A 27,790-nucleotide genomic window follows, 5' to 3' on the forward strand; every position below is an offset into this window, starting at 1 on the left:
ACAACCCCACATGTTTGAACGGGGTGGTGGTGAAAAAAAGCTCCGTTTTTAGTTTTTTGTTCTCTGGAAGAAAGGAGCTTTTGCAAGCGGGAAAACATCAGCGTAACCAAGATAGCCACAGAAGGTGCATTTACTGGGGGGCAAAAATTATATGGAGTTGTTCTTAGTGATCCTTTAGGGTGCTTCGCTAGGTAAGCGAACATTTGTACTCTCGTCTTTCTTCGTCGCCCGATTACCACTAAACAGAAGTTGCTGAATTACACGCAACGATAGGATTTACGGCCCTCCGGCTTGGCAAGGCCTGGCCCCTGCGCAATTGCGGGCAGTGCAGGAATATGAAACGGAGGCCTTGATTTATTTATTTCACTTGACTAACAGTCATAGTTACCTTATTTTGTATGTAAGAATATTTAAAAACAAAGCACGTTAACGGGTTCTCAGTGGGAGAGTTCTAAGTAACGGGAAGAGTGGCGGCAATTGAAGCTGGAGGGCGAGTATTCGGTCCTTCACGGCGTCTCCGTGTACTGCATGCAGCGGCAGAGCATCTGGTTGCAGTAGAGCCCGGGTCCGCACTCTCGCACGTCGTGCAAGTCGGAGGGCCTGTTGGAGCAGTCGGCGTCCTTTTCTGGAACAGAGGGCGGAAGGTCGACTGTGAAGGAGTGTTAATGCGAAAGCATATCTTGCCTCATGAGTGGCGTGGACAGGAAGTGTGGACTGAGCTTGTCCTCATCAACTGTCGATAATCCAGGAATATTCAAGAAAACTATGCGCAGATTAACACAAGACGGAGGGAGAAACACGTACACACACTCGAGCGCAAACTTGCAAGTGTATTCTGGGAAACGATGCATCGCGTTAAGAAGCAGAAAGGGCGCAAACGCACAATATCCAGTGACAACGTGTGGGAGCGCATGTGTACAGCAAATATAGCATCAGTGATAGGCACAAGACAATTCATACCGGAAGTCAGTGGAAATGCCCAGACAGCAGGAACAAGAAAGTGGGTTATCGGTCGCGAAGAAAATCAAGTTCTTTTTTGAGAAGGGCTACCGATGCCTTACTCACGCAGCCTTCCGTAGTAGAAGTCTCGAGGGCCTTCACAATTTCCCGGGCCAGCCTATCGTAAGCTCTCCCGATAACAACCGTAGAACGGAGGAGAGGGCGGGACTGCTGTTTCTTCTTATTATTCCTGTCGATGTAGTGTTTGCATTTAAGGCTATGCAAGGACAGGTTCGAGCCGCCATTCTCGAGCCGCAAAGTTTTCTTGAATATGTCGCTACACCAATGGCCCAATGTTCTGCTGTACTAAGTTTCATGCAGTGATATTGTAATTATGGTTTGTATTGATTAATAATGATTGGATTGAAAGTGTACATGACCGAATTACTACTGTAAAATAATGAATTAAATAGCAAGACAATTAATTTAGCGAATAGCTAGTCATTCCTCCAGAACTGAACTAATTAACATAAAAATGAACTGATTTTATTAAGAAATAACAAAAAATAATTATAAACAAATTAATAACGACTAAGACTTAATGATTCCTTGATATATAAATAAGCGATAACTGATTATTCAATTTAATAAACTAATCAATTGTTTCCTTAAATAATTACCATCAGTGAGCATTGCATTACTAAGAAACAAGAGACAACGGAAATCGAAATGCTTTCACATTTCCGCGCTTAAGGGGACTTACTTAGGCGCACCTTTAATTTGTCACGATAAATCTGAGCGGTGCTCTTGCACTCCTTAAAACATGAGAATAAAGCGGTGTGCGGGCTGTGATTTTAGATAAGGATGTATGCGAAGTGCAATTAAAACTGCTGTCGATCATCAGTAACTGAGTACAGTTACTCGCACCTGTTTAGTCGCAGTGGCACCTGTGTGGTAGGTTAGTTAAAAATACATAAGTACCCCTTGTCGCGCAGCAATATGCGTGTCTATTTTCTCTAAGCCACACTCCCGCAATAAGTTGTTTGTTGCGTGAGTTGTTAATACATCACTGCAATGTGGAGGTAAACTGACATGCCAGTCGGAGGGAATATTTTTTAACGCCTGTTATGCGTTATTATTCGAGCCATCACATGATATGGATTCGAATAATAACGCATAAAAGGCATTAAAACCATTCACATGATATGGACTGTCCTCCGCGGTGGCTCAGTGGGTATGGCGCTCGGCTGCTAACCCAAAAGACGCGGCTTCGATCCTGGCCGCGGCGGTCGAATTTCGATGGAGGCGGAATTCTAGTGGCCCGTGTACTGTGCCATCTCAGTGCATGCTAAAGAACCCCAGGTTGTCGAAATTTCCGGAGCCCTTCACTATGGCGACCCTCATTGCCCGAGTCGCTTTGGGACGTTAAACCCCATAAACTAAGCCAAACCACATCATTTGGACTGGTAACCAGGGCGTCACAATAGTACTGGGTGGCGCTGTTCACCTCAGGGCGCCGACCACGTAACCGGCGGAAGCATTACGCATAACTCGCCGCCCCGGTATATGCAGCGCCGGACAAAGGCCTCTCCCAACAGTCTCCAATAATCCTGTCCTGTGCAGGTAGTGCCCGGACCATCCCATGCGTTCCTGATCTCCTCGCCTACCCGGCTGATTTTTTCCCCCGGCCTACCTTTTGCACCCCCTAGTGCCCAATCCTGACGGCTGACCAGTCCATCGATTACTCTCTCTACGCAATGTCATTCCCTTTCAAAGCCCTTTTTCATCCCCTTGGTTTAGGCTGAAAGAGCCTGAAGCTTGTTCTCAATCCTACACTTCTCTCTCTCTCTCTCTGTCTTCCTCGTAACGTTTCTCCCATCATTCTACTTTCTAAATCTCACTAAGTGGTAGTCAGTGTAATTACAAGCCTTTTATTTAGTTTACGAGATTCTGTCGCATACGTGAGCACTAGAGGGATACAACCATTACAGGTATACTTTTCCCCTTGGGAACGCTGGTAAGCTATTCTCGAACTGAGACTGCTGCCCCTCAAAACTGCAACATTTATAATTTTAGCGGTTATTTTCATGTCATTCTACTGTTTGCCATTTTGTCTTCGTCTACGCGAAAATAGTGCTCATTCTGATACCTTCGGTTTTGAATGGATGCCGGTGAAAAAAAATCTTCGCGACTTAAAAAAAAAATTCAGGGTGCACTTCGGCTCTCTAAAGTGCTGCAAGGCGAAAGCCTTTCCTGGCGCACTGTTTGGCATTGACTGCGAGACTGTTTGTGCTGTACTAGTGCTTTTTTGACTACACACTCTGACTGCCGACTTTGACTGCTTCTTTAGCACGACTCTCTCTCTGCTTCGACGAGTTCGGTTGTATCCATGGCTATGTTCGCAATAATGAGGTATGTAGTGTGGTCACCCAGGGACGCCTTACGTCCCCTGTCGGAGCGAACGATAGTTGTTGTCTGCTCCAAAAGGGGGCGTCAGGCATCCGTGGGTGACCTCAATACTGCGAATCCGCGCTCACCGACGTCATAACCATTTCGACCAACCGAAAAGCGTGACACCTCTGCTGACAACGTTCTGTCGACAACCTTCTGTCTACAATGATGAGGCATTACAGGCTTTCGCCTTAATACCCAGCTCGTTCCACATGTGCTACCGCGTTCTTTCTGGTGGCATTCTGCGACATCCGCAGAGTAGCTCAGGGCTCACTCAGAGGTCGGCTTACCGAGCTGCAGGACGCAGGCCTCGCAGCAGCGGCAACTGTCGGCGTACGGTCGCACCACTCCCTGGCAGCTGTCGTTGTTCACCGCGACGCGGCCACACCGCGTCTTCTGACAGGGTTTGCCCGTACACAGGTCCATGCGCTCTGTGCACAAGACAAGCGAAACACACTAGGAGTACACACCAACATTAGCTGCCAAAGTGATGGTTCAAGTAAGAGATTAGATAACTTCTAAGGCTTGAAAATTTAGTTTCCAAAGCAATTGCAACGGGTACAAGGTAAAAGGGTTGGTTAGAAATTTGGTTGGTTTATAGGGTTTAATGTCACAAAGCGACTCAGGCTATGAGAGACGCCATAGTGAAGGGCTCCGGAAATTTCGACCAACTGGGGTTCTTTAACGTGCACTGACATCGCACAGTACACGGGCCTCTAGAATTTCGCCTCCATCGAAATTCGACCGCCGCGGCCGGGATCGAACCCGCGTCTTTCGGGTCAGCCGCCGAGCGCCATAATCACTGAGCCATCGCGGCGGCCTCGTAAGGTAAAAGGGAATGTTGCAGATTAGCATAGGCTTCTAGGCAATTCGGGCATGCAGGGAAGAGTTGGAGGGGTTAGAGGAAAGAACGGGCAACGGGTGAGGAGTGTATTGTGGGTTGGTTGGTTTATGGGGTTTAACGTCCCAAAGCGACAAAGGCTATGAGAGACGCCGTAGTGGAGGGCTCCGGGAATTTTGACCACCTGGGGTTCTTTAACGTGCACTGACATCGTACTGTACACGGGCCTCTAGAATTTCTCCTCCAAAGAAATTCTAGCCGCCGCGGCCGGGATCGAACTTGCGTCCTTTGGGTCAGCAGCCGAGCACCATAACCGCTGAGCCACCGCGGCGGCTGTGTATTGTGGGGTGCGTGGGGGGAGGGGAGAGGTTGCCTATGCTCCTTTTCCTCAAATTGGCGGGCGTTGGCTGCCTCGCACCCCCCAGCACACAAGTTGGATTTGGTGACCCTGCGCCGGATATTCTCGACGCTTAATGCTGCGTCTTAATAAAGTTGTCTCTCTCTGTTACGGCGGAGAACAATCACGTACATAGGGAAGGAACATGCTACGGACAGGAGAGCTCGTGTGTCTCTTGTGCTGTCCCTCGTTATCGCTTCGTTTTGCGCTGGAAGTACCTAAAGCCTTACATTTTAACATTGAGCCCTCTAGCAAGTACTACAAGCAGCACCTCACTGCTCCTTAAGTTTTGCCGGAGGAAGGGACATTTTAAATGCGTCAGCATTAGAACATCTGCGCAAGCGGAAATGACGAGCGCCGTCTGTCAGTAGACAGAAGGAAACATGTTGCCCACAATCCGGCGGGCAGAATGCCATCTGCCTACCGTGGCAGGCAGCAGTAAGCCACAGCGAGGGCATACTGAGGGGGCAGTGTGCCGCCCAGGACCTTTCGTGTGGTGACCTCGGATATATCGAGCCTAGTATACCACCTCGGATATAACGAATTTTCATGTCTGGACATCGAATCTAACGAACTTTGCGTGCTAAGCTCGGATATAGCGAACCTATGTGTATCACATCAAATATACCAAACTTTAGTTTGTCAACCTCGAAGTAAAAAATGTTTAGCTGCTGACGTATTGAAACGACCCGCCAAAGATTAGTTGTGTTTATTGATTTAGTGTTCTAGAGATAAAAATAGAACTCCCTCATTTTATCTCTCCAACGTAATCTACGCTATCAAGACGTACGCATCTTGCTGCAGCTGTAATGAGAGAAAAACAACCTTAAAATGATTGCAACGTACTCTCTGTCGCAAATCCCGTCGAAAAATCACTGAAAGACGAAATGTTCTGCGCAGTAAATGAACTGGAAGGCCTCGCCATCGACGACTGTGCGGACACATGGCAATGCTATATTCAGGGAAGGCCATTCACTGTCAGCACACAAAAATTTTGTGGCACTGAAAAATCAGACACCTGATGCACACGCCTTCTACATGAAAACAATTTGCGTTTTAAAGTTGAAGGTTGCTGTAGAGCACGGAATTAGTTTTGTGGCAGAAAAGTTCAAGCAATTCCTTAAACACAACGACTGTCAAGAAGTTACGGCTTCATTACAGCAGTGTCAGTGATGCCGTATACAATGGATGAAATCACCAAATCAAGCTACTCGCCTTAAAACAAACAAACAATAAAAAACAATCAACACCCCCAGACGCAGGGACTATTATATTTGGGCCAAAATTCAAGCAAATATGAAAACTGCAAACGAGGTGTCTGTGCATACGAGACCTTCATATGCACGGCATCGCATCCATCCAACGGACGGAGATGGTGGCAGACACAAGGAAGACTGCCTTTTCTATTTCCTCACATACCATGAAAAATACATACCGAATTGAAATTCTCTGTTACCGTAAACATAATTTTTTATTTACCCTTAGAGGCCCCGGGTGGCGCACTGCCCAAAGGGAGAGGAGTACCACACAAATTAACACGAAATTAGATGGCCAAAACGCTAGCAGTTGATCAAGAGCATCAAATTAGAAACTTATTGCTTAATTGAAGAATGCGCAGATATGAAAATGAAGAGTTAGCCACATTTTACACGGTAAGATGACATATGGTTTATGGGAATTTAGTGTCCTAAAGCGACTCAGGCTATGAGGGACGCCGCTACGAAAATTTCGACCACCTGGGGTTCTTTAACGTGCACTGACATCGGACAGCACACGGGCCTCTAGAATCTCACCTCCATCGAAATTCTACCGCTCTGGCCGGGATCGAACCAGAGTCTTTCGGGTCAGCAGCCGAGAACCATAACTGAGTCACCGCGGCGGGTCGTAAGGTGACCCACGACTTCTGTGTTATAGCCGCTGCTTCGTTGTAGTGGTACGCTCCTTAACTGAAACTGCCGCATGCCAGCGGGCTTGTCTGTCACTGTGTATAACAAGGACAGACAGGAAAGTCGGCTTCACTGCGCCGTCGATATGCGTTGCGGAAGCCCTCCCAAATGCGCACCGAGCGGCCACCACGTGACCAAATGTTAAACGTCATACCAACCGAATGCATACGTCAGCCTTGACAACGCGCGCGCGTCTTCCGTAGTCCGCATGGGCTTCAAAGCAAAGAATATGGACCTTGGAGGAATACTGCCGTAGAGGAAAAGGTTAGCTACGATTTCTTGTGGCTGAAGGCCATACTGGCTGGTGGAAGGGCGCGAACGAGCAATATTGCCGCGAGCAAGTGTTTAGGTTGGCTTCGGCGCACAGCTCACGAGTACGCGGGAGAATTCACACACCAGACAGAAGGCTTTGACGATGGCCGTATTCTGGTGAACAGAATACGCTTCTTTACGCATTAGTTTCCCGCTACTTGGCCCTGTGAAATCAGCAAAACGTAGATACCGAGAGGCCCACCAAACGCAGTGCCAAAGGGTTTGAACCTGCGACGATGCTGAGAAAACGGAAACTGAACTGCTCAAAGCAACATTATACCAACCAATATAACAACAACTGGTAAGAAGTTGTCTACAATAACTCAGCTTGTTCAGAAAGTTAAAGATCATTAACAAACAATAACTAGCCGACGACCGATTGACCCAATTCTTTTAGACTTCATCAAAGCGTCTTATAAAGTATCGCATTCTCAATTCTTGCTATAAATGAATGAAGTATTTAGGAATTCAAATATTACTACGTGAATTACATCCTACCTTCACTCTCGTGAGCAGTATGTCGAAATAAAAAAAAATTAAATCCAGGTTCAAACCGGTTTTGTCTGGAGTACCCCAAGGCAGTGTTTTGGAGCCTCTTTTATTTGTTACCTATACTAATGATTTACTTTCTCATGTGACCGTGCCTCTAGCGCTGTTTGTAGACAACTGCTTCATACATAATAGGATCTAATCTTTGAGTGACCGGTTAGACCTTAACAGTTAGCAATTTACAAAACATTCTAAAATGGTGCAATGAGCGGCAAATGTCACTGAACACACTGAGATCAGTTTGAATGGCTATAACAAAGAAGAAGGCGTCCTTGAGGTAAAAATACGAGGTCTGTTAGAAAAGTATCCGACTTTATTTTTTTTTTTGCGAACACCTGATGGATATAAACAAGCGCGTTTACAGCGGCCGACCTTGAACCCTCGTGCGCATGCACGAATTTTTTCCCGCCTGCCGATAGCGTCAGTCGCTGGGAAGCAGCGTTTGAGTGAGGGAGTGCGCAGTGCTCTCGTCGGTTTTTTGTTGCAAGGAAAATGGCGGAGCGAGAGGAGCAGCGCTACTACCTCAAATTTTGCCAGAAACTTGGTGATAGCCAAGTGGAAATTATTCGAAATGTTCAGACGGCTTTCGGTGATGATGCTATGAGCAGCACACAGATTAAGCAGTGGTGCAACTGGTTTAAAGACGGCCGCACATCCGTGGAGAGAGAGCCACGCTCCGGTCGGCCATCAACATGCCGAAATGACCAGGTAATTGCCGAAGTGAACGTTGTGGTGATGCGGGACTGTTGTGTGACTATCCGAGAAATTGCGGAAGAGGTGGACATCAGCAATTTTTCTGCACATTCCATTATCACCGAAGATTTGGCCATGGAGAGAGTTGCGGCGAAATTCGTGCCGAAGCTGCTGACGGTGGAGAAAAAGCAGCTTCGTGTTGAAGTCTCACAGGAGATGCTGGATTCCACAAACAGTTACCCTGACTTCACCGACGCCGTAATCACTAGTGACGAGTCTGGGGTGTACGGGTACGACCCGGAAACCAAATCCCAGTCGTCACAGAGGACGCATTCCACGTCACCAAGACCAAAGAAGGCCCGCCAAGTGCGCAGCAATGTCAAGGTGATGCTGACTGCTTTTTTGACTCCCTCTGTGTGGCACACCACGAGTACGCACCCCACAGGGTCAAAGAATGACTAAACAGTACTACAGGGATGTCCTATCGCCTACGCGGTGCTGTGCGGCGCAAGAGACCGGAATTGAGGTCAAGAAGAAATAGGCGCCTCCCTCGCGGCATTGCTCCTGCACATTCCTCGCATTTGATTCAGACTTTTTTGGCGAAAAACCAGACTCCTGTAGTTCAACAGGCTCCTTACTCTCCTGATATGTCCCCCTACGACTTCTGGCTGTTTCCTAAAATCAAGAGGTCATTGAAAGGAGCGCGATTTCAGAAAAGAAATGACATTATGGCTGCAACGACAGCAGAGCTAAATTCCATTCCAAAAAGGGCTTTTTCGGAATACTTCCAACATTGGCAGCACCGCTGGGAGATGTATATGGGGCCCCAAGGAGACTACTTTGAAGGTTATTAGGTTTCTAACGCTCCAGTTATGCCAGTTTTTTTTCTTCGGCCAAAGGTCGGATACTTTTCTAACAGACCTCGTACAACATCGGTCCACTTGAGGTGAAACACTCATATCAAGGAAGTATGTAGAAGGGCAAATAAAGTTATGCGGTGCATCAGGCAAAGACTGCATAGCGCAACTGCTTAAGTGAAACCTGGCGTAGAAGATACTAAAAAGGCTAATATTGAATATGCTGAGGTAGCATGGGACCCATACACTAACCATCATAAATTGGACAGGGTTTAGCGAGTCGCTTCTCGATTCATATTTAATAAATACCAGAGCGTGCACTCTCCTATCGAACTATGCTCGCGTGCAAACCCTCCCGCTTTAGAACCAAGAACCGAGTTCGACGGATTAAAATATTTATTTCTAATTATTCACATGTCGGCCAGAATAACATATCTGATTTCTGTGCAACTGCAACAGGCCAACGCCCTAGACACAGGCACAGTGTTTACATACAGCTTGCAGAATGATACCTTCCAGTACAGTTTTTTTCCAAGGGGATTAAAAAATGAAATGAGCTGCCAGATCCAGTTGTCTTATCTTCCTCGGGCAGTGATTCTGCTGCTGGCTTAGAGGCTCTGATCTTCACTGATATGAATGCCTTTTAACATGTATTTTTCTTGGGAATAATACGACAAACCGGGCAGAAAGTTAATAGTGGCAAACCCGACACACGAACAGTGGGAGGAGGTCCTGACCAGAGACAACCTGTATCAGCAAGCGTGGATCATTCAGCTAGTCAGCAAGTCATGTGTCGCCAGCGGCGCCCTGGACTATAGGGGCCCCGACCACCGGCTCCTGCGAATTAATCCAAGCTAATGAAATGTTTTCTCTCTCTCTGTTTCTGACGAGCTTGATATGAGTGCATTTTGTCTCTGTTCGCCTCATGTCACTTTTTATAGATACTGCCATCGCATTGTTTTGTCCTTTCTTGCTCGACATGTCGCAAAATCTTGTGTCGTTTCTTTTTTATCCACTTCTGCAAAGGCCCTTTTTTGGGCTGGCAGTATAAATAAACAAGAAAAAAAACAAACAAATAATAAATCCTCACGCTTCCTGCGCAGCTCGCTCTAAGCTGGTACAAAAAAAAAAATTCAGGGGGCACTTTGGCTCCCTAAAGTGCTGCAAGGCGAATGCCTTTCCTGACACACTGTTCGTGCTTGCAGTATTGAGGTATGTAATGCGATCACCCACGGACGCCTTACGCCACCTGTCGGAGCGGACGACAATTATTTTTTATGAGTTGTCGTCTGCTCCAAAGGGGGCGTCAGGCAACCGTGGGTGACCTCATTATATCGATTCCGCGTGCTCTGACGTCATAACCATTTCGACCAACCGAAAAGCGTGACACCTCTGCTGACAACCTTCTGTCGACAACGATGAGGCACTAAAGGCTTTCGCCTTAATACAGAAGAAGGGAGAAGCGGGTCCGCCGTCTGCACTCACTGGATGGCTCGACGTGCGCGCCCCAGTCCGGCTGCTCGCCACAGTCTACGCCGGCGTCCTGCGAGGAGGTTGCCAGGAGCAGGGCACACGAGACGCCGAGCACTGCGCTGAGGCTCAGCACACACACCAGGAGGCGCGTACCCTACGTGGGGTGAGGCACGCATCCACTCTATAGCGTGCACTGTGCGCGCACTGCGTGCGGTGCCGTGAACGAACACCGAAGAAGAGCTGATATTAACGCCATAGCGTTAAGGCTCACGTTCAGCAGGAAAAAAAAAACGGCGTCGTCGGCTGCGTTTTCAGCGGTTAGCAAGATGGCCCACCTGCAACCTAGGTCACGTGACCTTATTGCGTTATCACAACCTGCCCACTGTGGCAGGTGGCAGTCAATGATTGGCCGCGAGAGGTTCAGTGGTTTGCTCGGGAAGAGCAACCTGTGTCTGAAGCAGCCACCTGCCTATTAAGCTGGGCGTCGCTTAAGCGCTGCACCACTGCGAAAAGAGTGGTATGAGGGCTCACCGCGATGTGTGAATTTAAATTAGAGAAGTACTCATTATGCATATACGGTTGACGGAAACCGATTGAACAGCGCTAACAGACAGGACATAGGAAACGAACACAGACGCAAGCGCTGACTAGAAACCAAGTGATTTATTTCGACATGAAAGACAGCCATATAAAGGAAACATGAAAAGGAAAACGCAAACATATCGGGGAAAGTTCACACTTCGCTACTATCAAATGGTGCCACTCACTAAGACAAGCAAGCTCTTGTGGAATCGGCACATCCGACGTCTGGCTAAGGCACTTGTCTATTATTGTCTGTGTCGCAGATCAGTCGTGAGGTCTGGTCTTTATATTTCGCAATGATTGTTCACAGTATTTGAAGTCCGTACAATGCATGACCATGTTATTTTTTCGTGATAGGTTTTCTGTATCTTTCGCATGCTTGCGTAGACGGTCATTGATAAAGCGGCCTGTCTCTCCGATAAGAATCGGCCACATGAGAAGGTATCTCGTAAACAACACCACAGCAACACTTAACATTTCCGGCGCTTTTGTTTCACATGCTTTCTTCCTTTTTCCTTGGTTGACTCGCTTGCAGATCTCTCCCAGTTTGTTCCCACATACTCACACGCATAATACATACTCGCAAAGTGATCAAGGGAAGGTAAATACTCAGGGTTCTCGCCAGTGTTTCGACAAGAGGACTTACTTCTCTTCGTCAGCGCAAAGCGTTCATCACTGGCGGGTTTTAAAAAGGGTTTAAATAGGATATTCATATTTAAACCCCCTTTAAACGCCGCCAGTGATGAACGATTTGCCCTGACGAAGAGAAGTAAGTCCTCTTGTCGAAACGTTGGCTGGCACCCTGAGGCTTTCACCTACTTTGTTCACTTTGTGAGTGTCAAGAAATCATCTTCCTGCCCTCTATTCACTACGGACAATAAATACGTATCATATACAGACACCGCCAAAAAGATAGGAATTCAAGTACTTGTCGTTCGGGTTTCATGGAAGGAGATACTACCCATCTCGTTTAACAGACCGCTATAAAAGCTCAGTAGCAAATCAATGCTCACGATACCTATATCTGCTTGTATGGGTTAATATTCCATAACAGTTAAAGGAATGAGAGCATAGAAAAACGGGACTAACCTTGGACGCACCGATGTCGTCCTCGATTCGTTTTCTGCTGAAACAAAGCAAAAGAGGTGGAAAAATTTGGCGAGAGTGACGCCCGTTCAGCTTCTATGAACTGTTGCTTAGCCCCAGGAAATGGCCGTTGTTTGTTTCATACAGTATTGCTGACTTCAGCCGAAGCTACATCCCGGCCGGAACAGAATACAGCACAGAGGAAACAGCTACACATGAGGAATCGCAATTATCCATCAGACAATGAAAACAGAACTAGAATCCTGTTCGGCCTTGTTGGTCTGAATGCACAATACAAAGAAGCAGCGCTAATAGACAAGGATGAACACAAGACAACACCACGGCACAACCCACGCGACATTGTGGCTGCTTATAAAAGCTGCTCCCTGCTTTCAGTGAAAGGTTGGTAGTCCAGCGGCAGTCCTGTTGTCTTGTGTTCGTCCTTGGCTATTCGGCCTCCTTTTTTATTATAAAAACGGAACAATTGACAGGTATAAAGGAAAGAAGCGCAACCAATCTTAGTTTCTCGACTGGAACGATTAATAAGCATTCATTGCACAAGCGCTTATTGTCAATAACAGCGTCAAGAACGGTCTGACAACTTGGAAAGAAATGCTCGAAAAAAAAAATGGTTAACCAAACAAACTAACAGACGGGGTTTACTCCCGAACCATTACTGGAAAAAAAGGACACCTGAAAGAATCAGTCACAATTGTGTTGATATAAATTATTGGCATATTTATTTCTGGCATTGTTTAAAGGGGATAGATATAAAAAAATGGCTTGTCTTAAGTCTATGGGCTCCAGTTAAAAAAATGGAAAGTTTACATGCGTGTTGTTGGTGCAAAACTAGTGAGGAAACCAACTTGACGGCACCGTTCAACGTGATTAGTTACGTGAGTGGATGTAGAGGAACCTCGTAATTTTACGTTGCACATCCTCAGTAAACCGAACAAGATGGTGCGATGTAGTACGAGACAAACTGTTGTATGACCCAGTATCTTTTGTATCGGATAAGGCGATGCGACAACCCGTTTTAATGAATGATTGCGATAAAAAAAACATATAACGCAAGTCTATGGTTGACAATTAAAAAAAGCGAAAAATCTAATGAAGAATAGAAACGAGCCAGAACAAAATCAGCGCAGGTTTTTTCGCCTCGTCAGCTGTTAAAGCACATAGATCATTGCACTTTTAAGGCGGAAGCCTTTAATGTCTCATCGTTGTAAGCAGCAGTTGTCGACAGAAAATGTCACGCTTTTCAGTTGGTGGAAACGGTCGTGACGTCACAGTGCGCGAATTTCAAACGGGGCCAATTATACTTTGGCTAGTAACCATGCAACCAATTGAAGGGATCGTATAGTGATGCTCCAAGTGGGACTGAGCTTAGTTAATTGCTTAATTACTTAATTAGCCTAATTAGCTTTACTAGTCAGGCCATATAAATAAATAAAACCGATTAAGAAATTGGTCGAGCTCAGGAATCGAACCCCGGTCTTCGGCGTGAGAGACGAGCACGCTATCCACTCCGTCATGCCAGTTCGATGGTTTGGAATGAACAAAGGCGCGTCTGTGAATACGGTGTCTTCACTCACTCTCATCCTCCTCCATTCCCTTCCGGCGAGGTTTAGGTGTCCACCGACAAATGAGAGACAGATACATTTCCTTTCCTCAAAAACCAATTTACCGACGAGCGAGGCGTAGAACCGAATGGGCGATGGCGTTCTATGGACTCCTTGGCAGCGTTGCAAGACGCTGTCGCGTTCCACTCTTAGGGGCGAAGCTTAACATCTTAACCACACATCAGTGACCACACTTTAGGTCATAAAAGTGCCCCCCTGAATTTTGTGAGACAGTTACTGCGTAATTTCCTTTCCTCAAATACAATTTTCATTTTCTTCATTACGGCTCCTCTTTATCTATCTTCTTTCACTCCCACTTCCTCCCTTCCTCTACGGTGCGGTTCAGGTGTCCACCGAGGTGACAGAGAATTACTGCGCCATTTCCTTTCCTCAAAAAGCGTTGCGTTCAAAGGGCAAGGCATCGCGCCGAACGGGTGGTGGCGTTCCGTGGACTCCCTGGCAGCGCTACAACGCGCTGTCGCGTTCCACTCCTAAAGGCGAAGCTTAAGCATCATTAATTAGCAGTTAATTAGTATTCAGGCATTAGTCAGTAATTAACCATTAATTAGTGATTTGTCATCACTTAGTAATTAGTACTCAATTATATGTGACGCCACTAGTGCCACAGAAACAGCGAAGGTGTTGCGGAAAACGCTTCCGCCTCTACCCACTTTAGACAGTCAAAGTGCCCCCTGAATTTTCAACCCACTCGCATTTGTCTATCAGGTGCTGTCATCACAACCTATTCTGCACCGCAGTACCAGTGGAGTTTTCAGTCCCAACAATGCCTAGAACACCACTCGAAAGGACGCACTGTTAACGAAGGACACCGCATCCCAATACTGACTATCATTTTCATCTGCTCCGCAGAGAATACTTGAGAAGGTTTTTGAGCAACCAGCAGTTTTTGTTAATTTGTGGCCGCGCTACGAAGATCGAGAAAATTCAGGGGGCACTTCGACTGTCTAAAGTGCGTAGAGGCGGAAGCGTTCTCCGTACCACTTTCGTTGCTTCTGTGGCACTGGTGGCGTCACATATAATTGAGTAATAACTTCTAAGTGATGACAAATCACTAATTAATGGTTAATTACAGATTACTGCCTGAATCCTAATTAACTGCTAATTAATGACGCTTAAGCTTCGCCTTTAGGAGTGGAACGCGACAGCGTGTGGTAGCGCTGCCAGGCAGTCCACGGAAAGCCACCACCCGTTCGGCGCGATGCCTTGACCTTTGAACGCAACGCTTTTTGAGGAAAGGAAATGGGGCAGTAATTCTTTGTCATCTCGGTGGACACCTTAACCGCACCGTAGAGGAAGGAAGGAAGTGGGAGTGAAAGAAGACAAAGAGGCCCCGTAATGAAGAAAATGAAAATTGTATTTTAGGAAAGGGAATTACGCAGTAACTGTCTCACATATCTCGGTGGACACCCGTCAAAATTCAGGAGGAGGAGGAGGAAAAAACTTTTATTAAGCAACCCTTAAAAGGAAGCCAGTGAGGGTGGGGATAAGGATAAGGGGGTTGCAGGAACAGGTGGGCCCTCGCGGTCGCGCTAGGTGGCCAGGAGCCCATGGGCCCTGGCGACCTCTGTGGCCCAGGTCACCATCCGGAGCTGAACCTCCGGCTGTGAGCTGTGCAGCACGGCCTCCCATCTCTCCTGGTCGTCGAGTCTCAGAAAAGGGGGAGTTGGAGTATTAGGGCAAGCCCTAAGTATGTGATGAACATCCGCCTTAGGGTGTTGGCATAATTTGCAGGACGGATGGTAGTCCCCTGGGTGCATGAGGGAATACAGGTAAGGGTTCGGAAAAGTGTCTGTCTGAATCCGTCGCCAAACGACTTGCTCGGCCTTATTTAGCGATTTATGGGGAGGGGAGTAAACTAGTCGGGAACCCCGGTAGTGAAGCGTGACTTCATGGTACGTCATCATGCGTTCCCTAGCACTGCGGAAGGAGGGGAGGCCGTCCACCGCCCGGTTGACGAGTCCTCGGGCGTGATTGTGTGCAGCCGTATTCCCCGGGTGTCCGCAATGCGCAGGAACCCAGATGAGTGTGATGAGCCGACTGGGTGGTACAACACTGTTCAGAATGCGATGTGCTGGCGTGTGAACCCGTTGTTTGGCGAAATTTCGTATGGCTGATTTAGAATCCGAGAATATGTATTTGGCATTTGTTTGAGTAATGGCCAGGGCTATAGCTGCTTCTTCAGCCTCGACGGGATGTTGAACGCGATTGAGAGTAAGGGATGAGCAAGGATTATGATTGCAGTTAAGTACCGTGATTGCATAGTCTGAGGTGGTAGAATATTCTGCAGCATCTACGTATGTGACTGCTCGATCATCCCTAGCGTAGTGCTTATGTAGGGCTGTTGCCCGAGCTGTGCGACGATCTTTGTCATGCTCAGGATGAGTGTTTCTAGGCAGAGGTAGAATATAAAGATTTTTTGCAAGGTCTAGAGAAATGTTATGCTGATCCGAAATTTGGTCGTCGAGGGTGATTTTGAGTCTTTTCAGATGATTCTGTCCGGCAGGTGTTCGAGATAGGCGATAGTATTGCCCCGTGAGGTGGGCTTCAATTAGTTCTGCCAGGGTGTTATGCACGCCTAGTTTGAGGAATTTGCTCGTGGGGGTTGAATTCGGGAGGTGAAGGGCAGCCTTATATATACCCCTGATCATTCTATCTATCTGCTCCTGCTCTGTCCGAGTGAGATACAGATAGGGGAGAGTATAAATGAGTTTGCTGATACAGAAGGCTTGAACGAGACGTCGCGTGTCTGCCTCCCTCATGCCTCGGTGTTTATTATTAATTCTACGAATGATCGCAGTCGTATTCTGGACGCGTTGTTGCATTTTGTAATGTTTCCTCTATTTCACCGCAGTTTCCTGCGCTCGTCCAGACGGTGATATCATCCGCATAGATGGAGTGATAGAGGTGGGGAATTTTAGACAAGATTTGAGCAAGAGGGATGAGCACTAGGCAGCCGTGGTACGCCACAAGGTGCAGTTCTCTCACCATTTTTGTTCAACATCACGCTCATCCCTCTTGCTCAAAATTCAGGAGGTACTTTTTTGACCTAAAGTGTGGTGACTGATGTCTGGTTAAGATGTCAAGCTTCGCCTCTAAGAGTTGAACGCGACAGCGTCTTGCAACGCCGCCAGGGAGTCCATAGAACGCTATCGCCCATTCGGTTCTACGGCTCGCTCGTCGGTAAATTGGTTTTTGAGGAAAGGAAATGTATCTGTCTCTCATATCTCGGTGGACACCTAAGCCTTGCCGGAAGGGAAGGGAGAAGAATGAGAGTGAGCGAAGACACCGTATTCAGTAGACGCGCCTTTGTTCATTCCAAACCATCCAGCTGGAATGGCGGAGTGGATAGCATGCTCGTCTCGCACGCCGAAGACCGGGGTTCGATTCCCGGGCTCGACCAATTTGCTATTTGATTTTATTTATATGGCCTGACTAGAAAAGTTATTTAGGCTAATTGGGTAATTAATCAATTAACTAAGGTCAGTCCCACTTACTTGGAGCATCAATATACGATCCCTTCAATTGGTTGCACTGTTACTAGCCAAAGTACAATGGCCCCGTTTGAAATTCGCGCACTGTATCGTCACGACCGTTTCGACCAATTGAAAAGCGTGACATTTCTGTCGACAACTGCTGCTTACAGCGATGAGACATTAAAGGCTTCCGCCTTAAAATATACCCGTTGTCGTCACCTGTCAAATAAACACATAGCCCTTCGTCCAATCTAATGCATAGCAAAGCCGCGCCTAATTCTGCAGCAGAGCAGAAAACATCTGCAGCGTACCCTTACTCCCATACCAGTGCGGTGTCGTCGGCCCCTTACGGGCTGAGTTGGACATGAGATGTTTTTGCTGATCATGCGAAGAAGAAGGGCATTTATGTAACTCAAATTCTTGCACGTCTTTGTACAGCGTCCTTACGATGCTATTATGCTGTGTATCAATAGACAAAAGAAGTGGGGCACCTGTTCTGCTTAGTTTATTCCTTCGGTGAGTGCTCGTCTTATATGTGCCGCAGTTTTTCGACACAATGGATCGGAGCCAACTCGCCCAAACCACAGTGCTGTCGCCATCGTGTTATGCCAAGAGTGCGAGCATGGAGAGAAACGCTAAGTCAACATCACACTTTTTTAAAGAGATGGTGAAATTTGTTTAATCAGGGCATCTCATTTCGTATGAGCACTTTGATTCTAAAAAGCTTTGCAGTTATGATGATGCAGCGTGCATGACCGCGTGATATGAAACGATTATTGATTTAAGATGAGCAAGCCATGTATTAGGACCGCAAAGTAACGGCACGCTATCGTGAGGCGTTACCAAAATGGCTGCCATCATGATTAGCAGTACTGTGGCCAGGGTGGACGCGCGAGTGAGGCCGCTGCTATCGTTCTATAGTAAGTTTAATAAATCTGTGGACGGCACATTGTCCACCCGGCTGCGACCAACACTGGGACCATTTTTTTTTACCTACACTGGCTACACTAGTGTAGCCAGGGTATTATGATTTCATTATACACTTGCTACACCAGTGTAGCCAGTGTAGGTAAAAAAATGGCCCTATTATTTGAACGACACAGAGCATCTTATCACATCTTGCAGATCAGTGAAGTGCTCGCCTGTCTCTGTCAGGTATCCGTTATAGAGGTGCATGATTTCTGAAGTTATTCGAGGCTAATAATCACGAAAGGAAACGCTTACGACTCTTGGCGGGGGGGAACCCAGGTGGACCTTGTCGCCATTTACCGGATTCTTATTAACGGTCGCGTCGGCTTCTTAACGGTAGCGCTCACCAGAAAAAGTGGATGTATGGCGCTGCAAAACGAACCCGAATCTGGAATGCGATACATTTGACTGAACACACGCGCATTGTCATCAACCCCTTTCCCACAAACCACGTTCTTTCAGAGAACAGATCGCGCTTTCCTTACTCTTTAGCTGTTCCCTTTCTATGCTCTCCTCACTTATCCATTGAAAACCTCCACATGCAGGAGGGCCGTTTTATCGTAAGCAGTATGCGGGGTTTGACGTTCCGAAGTGACTTAGGCTCTGAGGGACGCCTTAGTGGAGGGCTCCGGATTATTTCGACCACCTGGGATTCTTTTACGCACGCTGACATCGCACAGCACACGGGTGGCCGGTACTGGACCCGGTTCTTCCGGCTCAGCAGCCGAGAGCTCTAACCTCTGAGCTTAATCAGCCGCGTAGAAAGGAAACCGCTGAACAGTGAAAGAAGGACGTCATCATAGTTACCACGTGAAATTACCTTTCCCTACGTGGTACACATGCAGCTGTTGCCATAAAGAATTGCCTGAATGTCGACCGTATGCTTCCACCTTGTTAAGGTGTAATAGGAGTCTGTTTAACAGAGCCGAACCGTTCACAGTTTGCTGCCTCCGACCGGAAAGAGCAGCTGCTTGGCACCAGAGAAATTTGTTTAAAACTTAGAGGAAATGCGATGAGGACTTTGCTAATTATAGGCTGTATATTAATTATAGCCTACATTACAGCCTGTATGCAATGCCTAAGGACGTGAAGCTAGAAAGCAGTACATGCACAGCTGAAACGGAGACCGGAGCTTCTAAAATTGATATCACAGCAGGCCCTGTTTCGACTCAAGAACCGCTCGGGACTACATTCACATGTAGGGTTAAAGCCAAAGGTATGCAACTTAGATCGTGTTAGTTTATGCCATTGATAAGTGCGGCATAAGCAGACAGGTATAAGCACTCACCGTTGGACTCTTCTTCTTCCTCCTCATTGGGTGTGGTCGCACGAAAATGACTGGTGTTTGTGCAATCATGCGAGAATATTAGCCAGTGAAGAGAAAGAAAAGGGTAGGATGCGACGTGTGCATTTATTTAAGTCAGGAGGATATTGACTCGGCCACAGAATTGACCACTTTTGCGGGCTTTAACAAGGGGACTATCACAGTCTGCATCATCGCTACGTGTCCGGAGGTTACAAAAATAAGCTGACAGCTTGAACGCCGTAAAAATGAAGCTCATACTCGTGGATTACAGAAGAAAAACGAACTCACACTGCACGTTATAGCGCTTACAAAATATCTCCCGAAGCAAAGCTTGTTTTTAAGTAGTATTCTGTCCCGCTGAAACTCACGGGAGAGAGAGAGAGAGAGAGAGAAACGTTTAAAGCATGCAATGGTTGAGTGGGCCCTCGTTCCTGGAGCCCATTGGCTTTTGCCGCTGCCCTTTCCCGGTTCACCAGCGATAGCTGGTCTTTGGAATGAAAGGAACCCTCAGGAATTACATTGTTTAAAGCTGTTATGTAAATTAGGGGCATACATCCCTTCGAATTATTTACAGGAAACTTGAATAAGTTGAACAACTCAAAACCAGTTAAGATCTCACCACTTTTCCTTAAGGACTAACCACGGGTGATAGGCGAGGGGATGGTTACAAATCCAACTTGGGCCGCTAATAAAAATTTCGGGGACAAAGAGTTTAGGCACTGGGTTTCTCACTGCTTCAGAAATCTGACAAAGCTCTCTCTTCTTAATCAGTTACACGCAGCAAAAACAGAAGCTTATGCTTCTCTCTCGCGCGTGCGTAGTAACGATGGAAAGCGAGATAGCGGCCGAAATGATTTTTAGTGCCCACGATCTGTCATCACAGAGAGCAAATCTTCTTCGCCGCCATAAGTTGCCGGTCGCAGCCCACGACTATTGCAAGGAAGGATTGTTTGGTTTATGGTGGTTTAACGTCCCAAAGCGACTCAGGTTATGAGGAACGCCGAAGGGCTCCTGAAATTTCGACCACCTGGGGTTCTTTACTGACATCGCACAGTACACTGGCCTCTAGAATTTCGCCTCCATCGAAATGCGACAGCCGCAACCGGGATCGAAACCCCGACTTTCGGGTCAGCAGCCGAGCGTCGTAAAAATTGAGCCACCGTGGTGGCCAACGAAGAATGGACAGTGCGGACAAAAAGATGGACTTGATTCAAGCCCTCTAAATACGCAGAAAATATAAATGGTGTATTGTCACTATTTTCCATGTTACATGAAAAATGTTCCGTACATAAGCGGGACCAGCTGGAAGACATAGGATCGGTAGAAGCTGCAAGACGGAAATTTTTTGTACACCTTCTTCACGCACCCACCGATTCTGGAAGACGCTTTCTGGCGGCCTCTAGGAGCTCCTGCACCCGAGCTTCTGACGATGATGTCTCTTTCGCAAGCTGCTTCCGAAGAGACTCCAACCGAGAGAGGAGGCGAAAGGCTTCCTCGCAACGACTATTCTCGCCCTCGATCATTGTTTCCAGGACAAAATCGACGGCCCTGTTGAGTCGGCGACCATTGGCAGCTAGCGCACGTCCAATCCTAGACCAAGCAGGACACGGTGGCTTGGTGCCAAGCGTCAGGCCTAGGAGCGTGTAATTGCTTTCCATGCCTAGCGCAATCAACTCCAGCTCCTTCGGCCCCGCGTAACGCTCTTCCTGCGTCACCCACTGCAGGGTGCGATTGTTTGCCAGCATGGCGCCGAAGTGCTCGCAAGCTTCGCGATCCATGTCGAAACGGCCAAAGTCCACCCGGCACACACTGGTGTTCTCAGATAGTGCGTCGATCAGCGGTATTCCGTAGGGCGGGCGTAAGATCTGATACACCATGCTGATCCACTTCAGTACAGCGGTGCTTCGCAGGTAGTCGGCGAGGGCGGCTATTTCGGCATCGCCAAAAGAGTCGATGTGTTGTATATGCAGACGTGTGATAGTTTGGTTCTCAGGAAGTGCTCTAAGCACTTGCAAAAGAGGAAGACCTTCGGTTCCCATCTGCCGTGAGAGACATAACCTTTCCACGCGGCTATGTGGAAGGGCAAGTGCCAGCTCTTCCAAGCCAGCGCTGTTCCATGCGGTCTCGATCCTGTCGCAACTGGCCCTGACGGCTTCGCGGAAGCTGCTGTCTTCTTCTTGCAGTTTATTGGTACCGATTCGAAGGATCCTCAGCACAGGATTGACACCCAGTGCTTGCGCTAGCGCTTTCATAGTCTTGTTGGTCATCTTACACCATTCGATGTGCAAGCTCTCTAACGTCCTGTTCTCCTGAACGACCGCCACAATGGGGGAACCGGTTTCTCCTTCGTCACGGTCACCGCTGAGAAGATCGACAAGTCCTACCCCAAAGCGCTTCAGCGTCTCGTTTTCTTTCAGCGCTGCAAAGACACACGCGATACTCTGCGGTGACGTCAGAGATAGACGCTTCAGGCTCAGAGACTCTAGAGTCGTGTTATCACTAAGTACACTCGCCACGTCTTCTGCATCTTCGTGCTTGAAGGATAATTCAGCCTTCTTCAAGCTGCGGTTACTGCGCAGTGCATGCAGGATCAGCCTAGATTCCCGATGGCCATCGGTGTCAAACATCAAGATTTGCAGACTTTCGGTCGTTATAAGGAAGTCCTGGAAGAGTTTGAGGCCTTCCTCGTCGAAAGGAAGGTAGCGCAAGTGCAGTGACGTCAAATTTAGGCACTGACAAATGTACGGTACAATTTCCTGCGCTCCTTCGATCTTGTCGGAAGCTACGGCAAGCACTTTCAAAGATTTGGCACTTCCAAGAAGCAACCGGCCAAGCGAGAACGCAGCTGCGGCTGTCAGTGAGAGGTACATCAAGTGAAGTGACTCGAGCCCTTCCAGAGAGGCAGCGCCGTAAAGGACGTTTTCGGCATGAACTTGTGAAGATGGGAACCACCCGAATTTCAGAATGTGTAGTGTTCCCGTGCAGAGGGGAAGGGTGGCCTTGATCACGGCGGAAAGCGGTTGCGTAGCCATTTCCATGGAGCCCAGGTCGAGCGAGTTCACTCGGCCGTTGAGCAAGAGCCACGAAGCGAGGAGGACGGCGTCCAGGCTCGCATCACTCTCAGGGCTCAAGTGTACTTTGTTGAAGACGTCAAACGCTTGGCGCCTGTAAACGAGGCCATAGCGGCGTGGTTCGAGTTCGCGTAGTTCCAGGCCGATGGGGTCGAGTAAGGCGTTGCACGCGTCGTCGACTTCTTCCTGGGAACGGCGGCCGCCGGGAACCGCATCGTCTGGAGCGAGGCCTGCATTCCTGAGGACTTCGAAGAGTCTGGAGGAGAGTGCGTCCAGCTCATCCGATTGAAACACTCCATCCAGGTAGGTTAGGTCGATCGATTTCTGACCTTCGAACATAGCGACGGATGGCTCTGCAAGGCAATAAGAAGGTGTACCGAAGAAGTACTCAGTGTGTTAGTGCAAAACAATTTTCTGCAATGAAGAGTGCAATAAACGCCCACAAATCAGGAAGGTCCTGCCTGCCGAACTCTGCAGAGGGTTCGTGCCTGCCGTCTCGTGGTCGGGGCCTGCTGCCGTGAGAAGGTGCCTCTCTTGCTGTGCCCAGGTATTTGTGATGCCACCAGCGCCCTGCAACGCTGCAGGTCCGGACACCCGGGCGCGGCAAAAGAGGTACCTTCTCACGTTAACAGGCCCCGACCACGTGAGGGCAGGCACGAACCGTCTGCAGTGCCGGCAGGATCCCCGGGCTGGCAGCACCTACCTGTGCCCAGCAAGGCGGCCACTCTCCCAGGCAGCAAGAGGCAGGCGGGAGATAGGAGACCGTAGGCACCTGGTTGCACCGAATCGGGCCAAGACGGCTCCCCCAGGCCTGATCACCCGGGTTCACAGGACTCGTTCAGCCACAGCTTCACCTGTTCGTCGCTCGAGCTCGTCTCCTCGCGCCGTTCGAGCTACGCCCCGTGTCTCTCTTCTTTTTTCTTCTCTTTGCCGAGCGAGCGTCAGGCCGCCGCTAGTGCTGCAGGGGCGCTGGTGGCATCACACTGTCATAGTAACAGTAAGTACAAAAAGCTAATACAGAAAATCGGTGGCATTGCCATAGTCGCTTTGTGCCGTTTTGTCGATGCACCTCGACAGCGTCCCCTATTTTGTCTCTTATATTTGTTTGCAGTAACATCGCGAAACAAAGAAAAAACACGCGGGATGCTTTTAGTTAGTGGTTACTTTTAGCTTTTAGTTAGACAGTTATATCTTCAGATAACTGCCTCCTTACCAAGCAATAAATTTCTGCTGGCGCTAGCATCACGTGCTGTTGACGGACTACGGACTAGTCATTGATGCAAGAGAAATAGCAGTTATTGGGTCACAACAGCACAATTTCGCGTCTAAAAATTATCTGCACAGGTTATTCCTCGAACACCTTATTTTTGAAGCACTTGCCGAAGGAGCCAAAATGTAAAATTATTATAATGTGTTTGCCGCTATAATAAATTAAGTACTGGATGTCAGGCTCACCTCAAAAAGGGGCGCTTCAAAAGGAAATGGTTTGGTTTGGTTTATTAGGGTTTAACGTCCCGAAGCAACTAAGGCTATAAGGGACGCCGCAGTGAAGGTCTCCCGAAATTTCGACCACCTGGGGTTCTTTAACATGCACTGACATCGCACAGCACACGGGCCTCTAGAATTTCGCCTCCATAGAAATTAGGCCGCCGCGGCCGGGATCGAACCCGCGTCTTTCGGGTCAGCAGCAGAGCGCAGTAACCACTGAGCCACTGCGGCGGGGCCAAAAGGAAATGATTAAGTTATTTCACTGTTTCAGCACAATGTTACGACGCAAGGCTACGAACACTACCGATTGCGCCACACTGGCAATGCGCCTCCCGGAAAAACAGAAGTTGTGTCCCTCTGGACTTTAAAATTCCCTTTTTTATTGAAAGACATGAAAGCTGCCCAGTAATAACATTACACCATCCTTGCTCACTGCTTTAACTTTAATGAAAAAAAAGGCGCATTTTATGCGAAATAAAAGGAAGGCAAAATCTTCGGTTGGTGGCCAACGAAAAGGTTGAAGATTCACTTGAGGGCAGTACAAGGATCTATCGTGTGCTGTTCTTTTGCCTTTAGTATGTACAGGTGAATAGCAATTTTTACCTCCCTATTCTTGGCCGATCCCCCAGTGTGGCTATGTGCCATCTTTTCAAAGGCTAACAACAACAACAACAACGATCTATCGGAGTTGATTACAGAAATAATCGGAGTAAATAATGTAGCGAAAACTGGTACGAGGAATTTAACTATGCCACAGGTTCAGTAAATGCTTTGTGGCACTCTGATCGCTGTTAAATATTGTGTTAGCTGTAAGTATAACAAATATTTTTTTTGAGAAAAAGACAGACTGCCGAGAGACAGGAAAGTTATTTTGAGATGGGAGGCGCGATAGGAAGAAAAAGTTCAGGGCTCCAGAAATGGTGTTTGCCGTGTGCGTGTTACGAACCACTCGGTAATCATTTACAAGCACAGAAGGCAATCCCTGGAGATGATGCTGCAGTTTTCTGTAAATGGGGCCGCAGCTACAGCACTCGATCCAAGCATTCTCTTGCAGCAGAATGATAATGCCAGAACCTTGCTGAGTATTGTACAGCATATCAACGTGAGAGCCTTAAGCAAAAGCGGCAACTCATCGCCTAGGGTTTGTACTCGTCTAACCGCACTCTATACCTTCGGACTCAAGATATGCTGATAAAAGACAGTAATAAGCGGTATATACGTCTGTTTGAATTAGGAGCTTGAATAATGTGCTTATGTATTAATGAAAATGAACTAATGTATGTTTTAACGAAACCTGCGCAACCAATCTATTTCAATCTCTTTTAATTTTTTTACCAAGCTATTTTAGTCTCCACCACAACTTGGGATTCCGTACGCGCAGATAATCGGTTATCTACATTGAAAACATCTACTGTCACATTTTCAGCTATTTTGTCGACCCACACATTCTCCACTACTGTAAATGAGGATGACCCGAACCCGGACATGCACCTTCGTCGCTGGGCCGATCATTATGCTTCTCGTAATCCTGATGACCCTTCAGCTCTTCATCGCGCTACTGCACGTGCGCGGCGCTACTCAAAGCGACTTAGCAGAGAACGCTGGACTGCATGGTGTGCCCGCCTCTCGTCTACACAGGGTAATCGACATCTTTGGCGGGTATTTCACACTATGGAACGCACTTCTCAAGAAGCTGATTATACCTAAAGCATTCGATTGGCTCTGAATGTGGATGAAGCTTCATTTGCACAACAAGCAGCCCGTCAGTTTTTCTCACATCGTGTCTGCCTTCCTAGCCCTTTTCCTATATTACCGATTTCTGAGCACCCTGATGAAGTTACTACAGATTTTACCATGGCAGAATTTTTGGCTTCCATAAATCGTCTCAAAACGAGCACTGCTCCTGGACATGATGTTGTACCTAACTGGTTGTTTCGCAATTTGGAAGGACTTGCTCTACAGTCCCTCCTTGATAATTCAGTGAGGTGTAGCATTCTGCAGTTATTCCTCCAGAGTGGAAGCATTCTATCGTTGTCGCATTATCGAAATCAGGTCAGCCGCCGGTTTCTCTTTCGGGCCTCCGCCCTATTTCACTTACGAGTACTATCTGCAAGCTTTATGAACACATTCTAGCAGCTCACTTGCCATGGTGGCTGGAATCGGATGATTTTTATCCAGAATCTCAAACTGGGTTCCGCCCTCAGATTGGAACAGAAGACGATCCTGCTGTTTTTGGCTGCTGTCGTACTTAACTATTCTCTCTATAGTTCGTACGGTGATCGCTACTGGCATCACAAAGGCATATGACAACGTCCTTCACTCTACAATTTTTGGCGCAGTTCAAGATCTCGGGCTCCAGCATCGGTTTCTCCTTTCAATTAACTCATTTTGAACAAAAAGAACCTTCAGTCCATGGGAAGCCTTTTGATCACTTTAATTCCAAACGCGGTGTACCCCAGGGCCCCGTCCTCACCCCCACATTATTAACGTAACTTTTACACCTCTTGAACGAGTTCTAGAGAAAATTCCTTCTGTACGCGTCCTTGCGTATGCCGACGACATAACCTTGTGATCCTGTCAACCAGATGCGTCTGTGCAACAGTCGGCGCTCCAGGAAGCGCTGGATGCCTTAACATCACGACTACCCTTGTTGGGTCTGACCCTATCGTGTAATAAATCATGTTTCATTCGCATTGGAAACAAATGTGGCTTACGGAAAGCAGCCCCTTTTACCTTCATGGTAGATAATTCTCAAATTACTCAAGTAGAAAGTGTGCGTGTTCTAGGTCTTCTGCTTCATACATCTGGGACTGGGACTCCGTGACTGAACATGACCCGTAAATCGGCTCACGCTACTCTCGGTCTGATTCGACGCATAGGTATGCACTCTGGAGGAGCGCGTTTTGATACCGCCCGTCAGCTCGTGCGCTCCATCCACCAGCCGCGGATAGCGTACCAGGCCAAGTTTCATCGCCCCACCCGCCGACAGTGGGACTCCCTTGAATCAGCCAATCGGGAGGTTATGCGCGCCACAGCTATCTTCCTCGTATCACACCCATAGCCATTCTGCAAGAGTATGCTCCACATAATACATTAAGTAAAATCATCCACAAGCGTGAGGCAAACAGCGCATGCAAGATGTCGCTTCAGCTTCATCGTTTACAGACTCTTCTTCCACTGTCATACTGTCAACTCACATACAACCGCTCCTAGTTAGAACAGGGTAGTGACTCAATCAGTGTGTGCTGGAAACCAAGACAAATAGGCGGATAAGGCTGCTGCTAGAGTCGTGGTGCGTTTAGCAGATGCCGGGAAATATTAATTGCTCTTTCGGAAACGTTCGCCCTTCCTAGATCTGCAGTTTAGGTTCATTGAACTGGCGGTCAACTATATGTGTGTTAAAAAGCCAAGCTAGCTGCACCTCGCCCGTTACCACACCTTGATGAAGAAACCGAGCAAGGCTGCGAAACTACGTTATCTTTTTCTTTTGCAAAAGCTTGGTTGGCGTTCATTTTTCTCTTAAATTTGCATCCGAAATCAGACAGACCTCTGTCGAACGCTTTTTTTTTGATCGCTTAGCTAAGATTAAACGAGATGCCGCATATGAGTAGCTTCGATGCTTGCTTTGCTTTGCTTTGCTTGCTTGCTTGCTTGCTTACCGAGCCTTGCTGAGCACGCCTCAGATAGTCTGGCCGCGCCTAGGCTGAGGAGAGC

The 27,790-nt window shown here is 47.7% G+C and overlaps 1 protein-coding gene across 1 annotated transcript; it reads right to left on the minus strand.

Moving 5' to 3' along the window:
* Positions 1 to 506: 506 nt before the first annotated feature.
* On the minus strand, positions 507 to 22,927 carry LOC149334176 (uncharacterized). Its single transcript, XM_089557879.1, has 4 exons — positions 20,888 to 22,927; positions 10,471 to 10,612; positions 3,681 to 3,821; positions 507 to 625 (listed from the first exon to the last, which is right to left on the minus strand). Exons 1-4 carry the CDS (start codon positions 22,925 to 22,927, stop codon positions 507 to 509), a joined length of 2,442 nt encoding a protein of 813 aa, XP_089414005.1.
* Positions 22,928 to 27,790: the final 4,863 nt, after the last annotated feature.

Source organism: Amblyomma mixtum, chromosome 8, assembly GCF_055824585.1.
Source record: "Amblyomma mixtum isolate Tamu chromosome 8, ASM5582458v1, whole genome shotgun sequence".
Classification (NCBI taxonomy): domain Eukaryota; kingdom Metazoa; phylum Arthropoda; class Arachnida; order Ixodida; family Ixodidae; genus Amblyomma; species Amblyomma mixtum.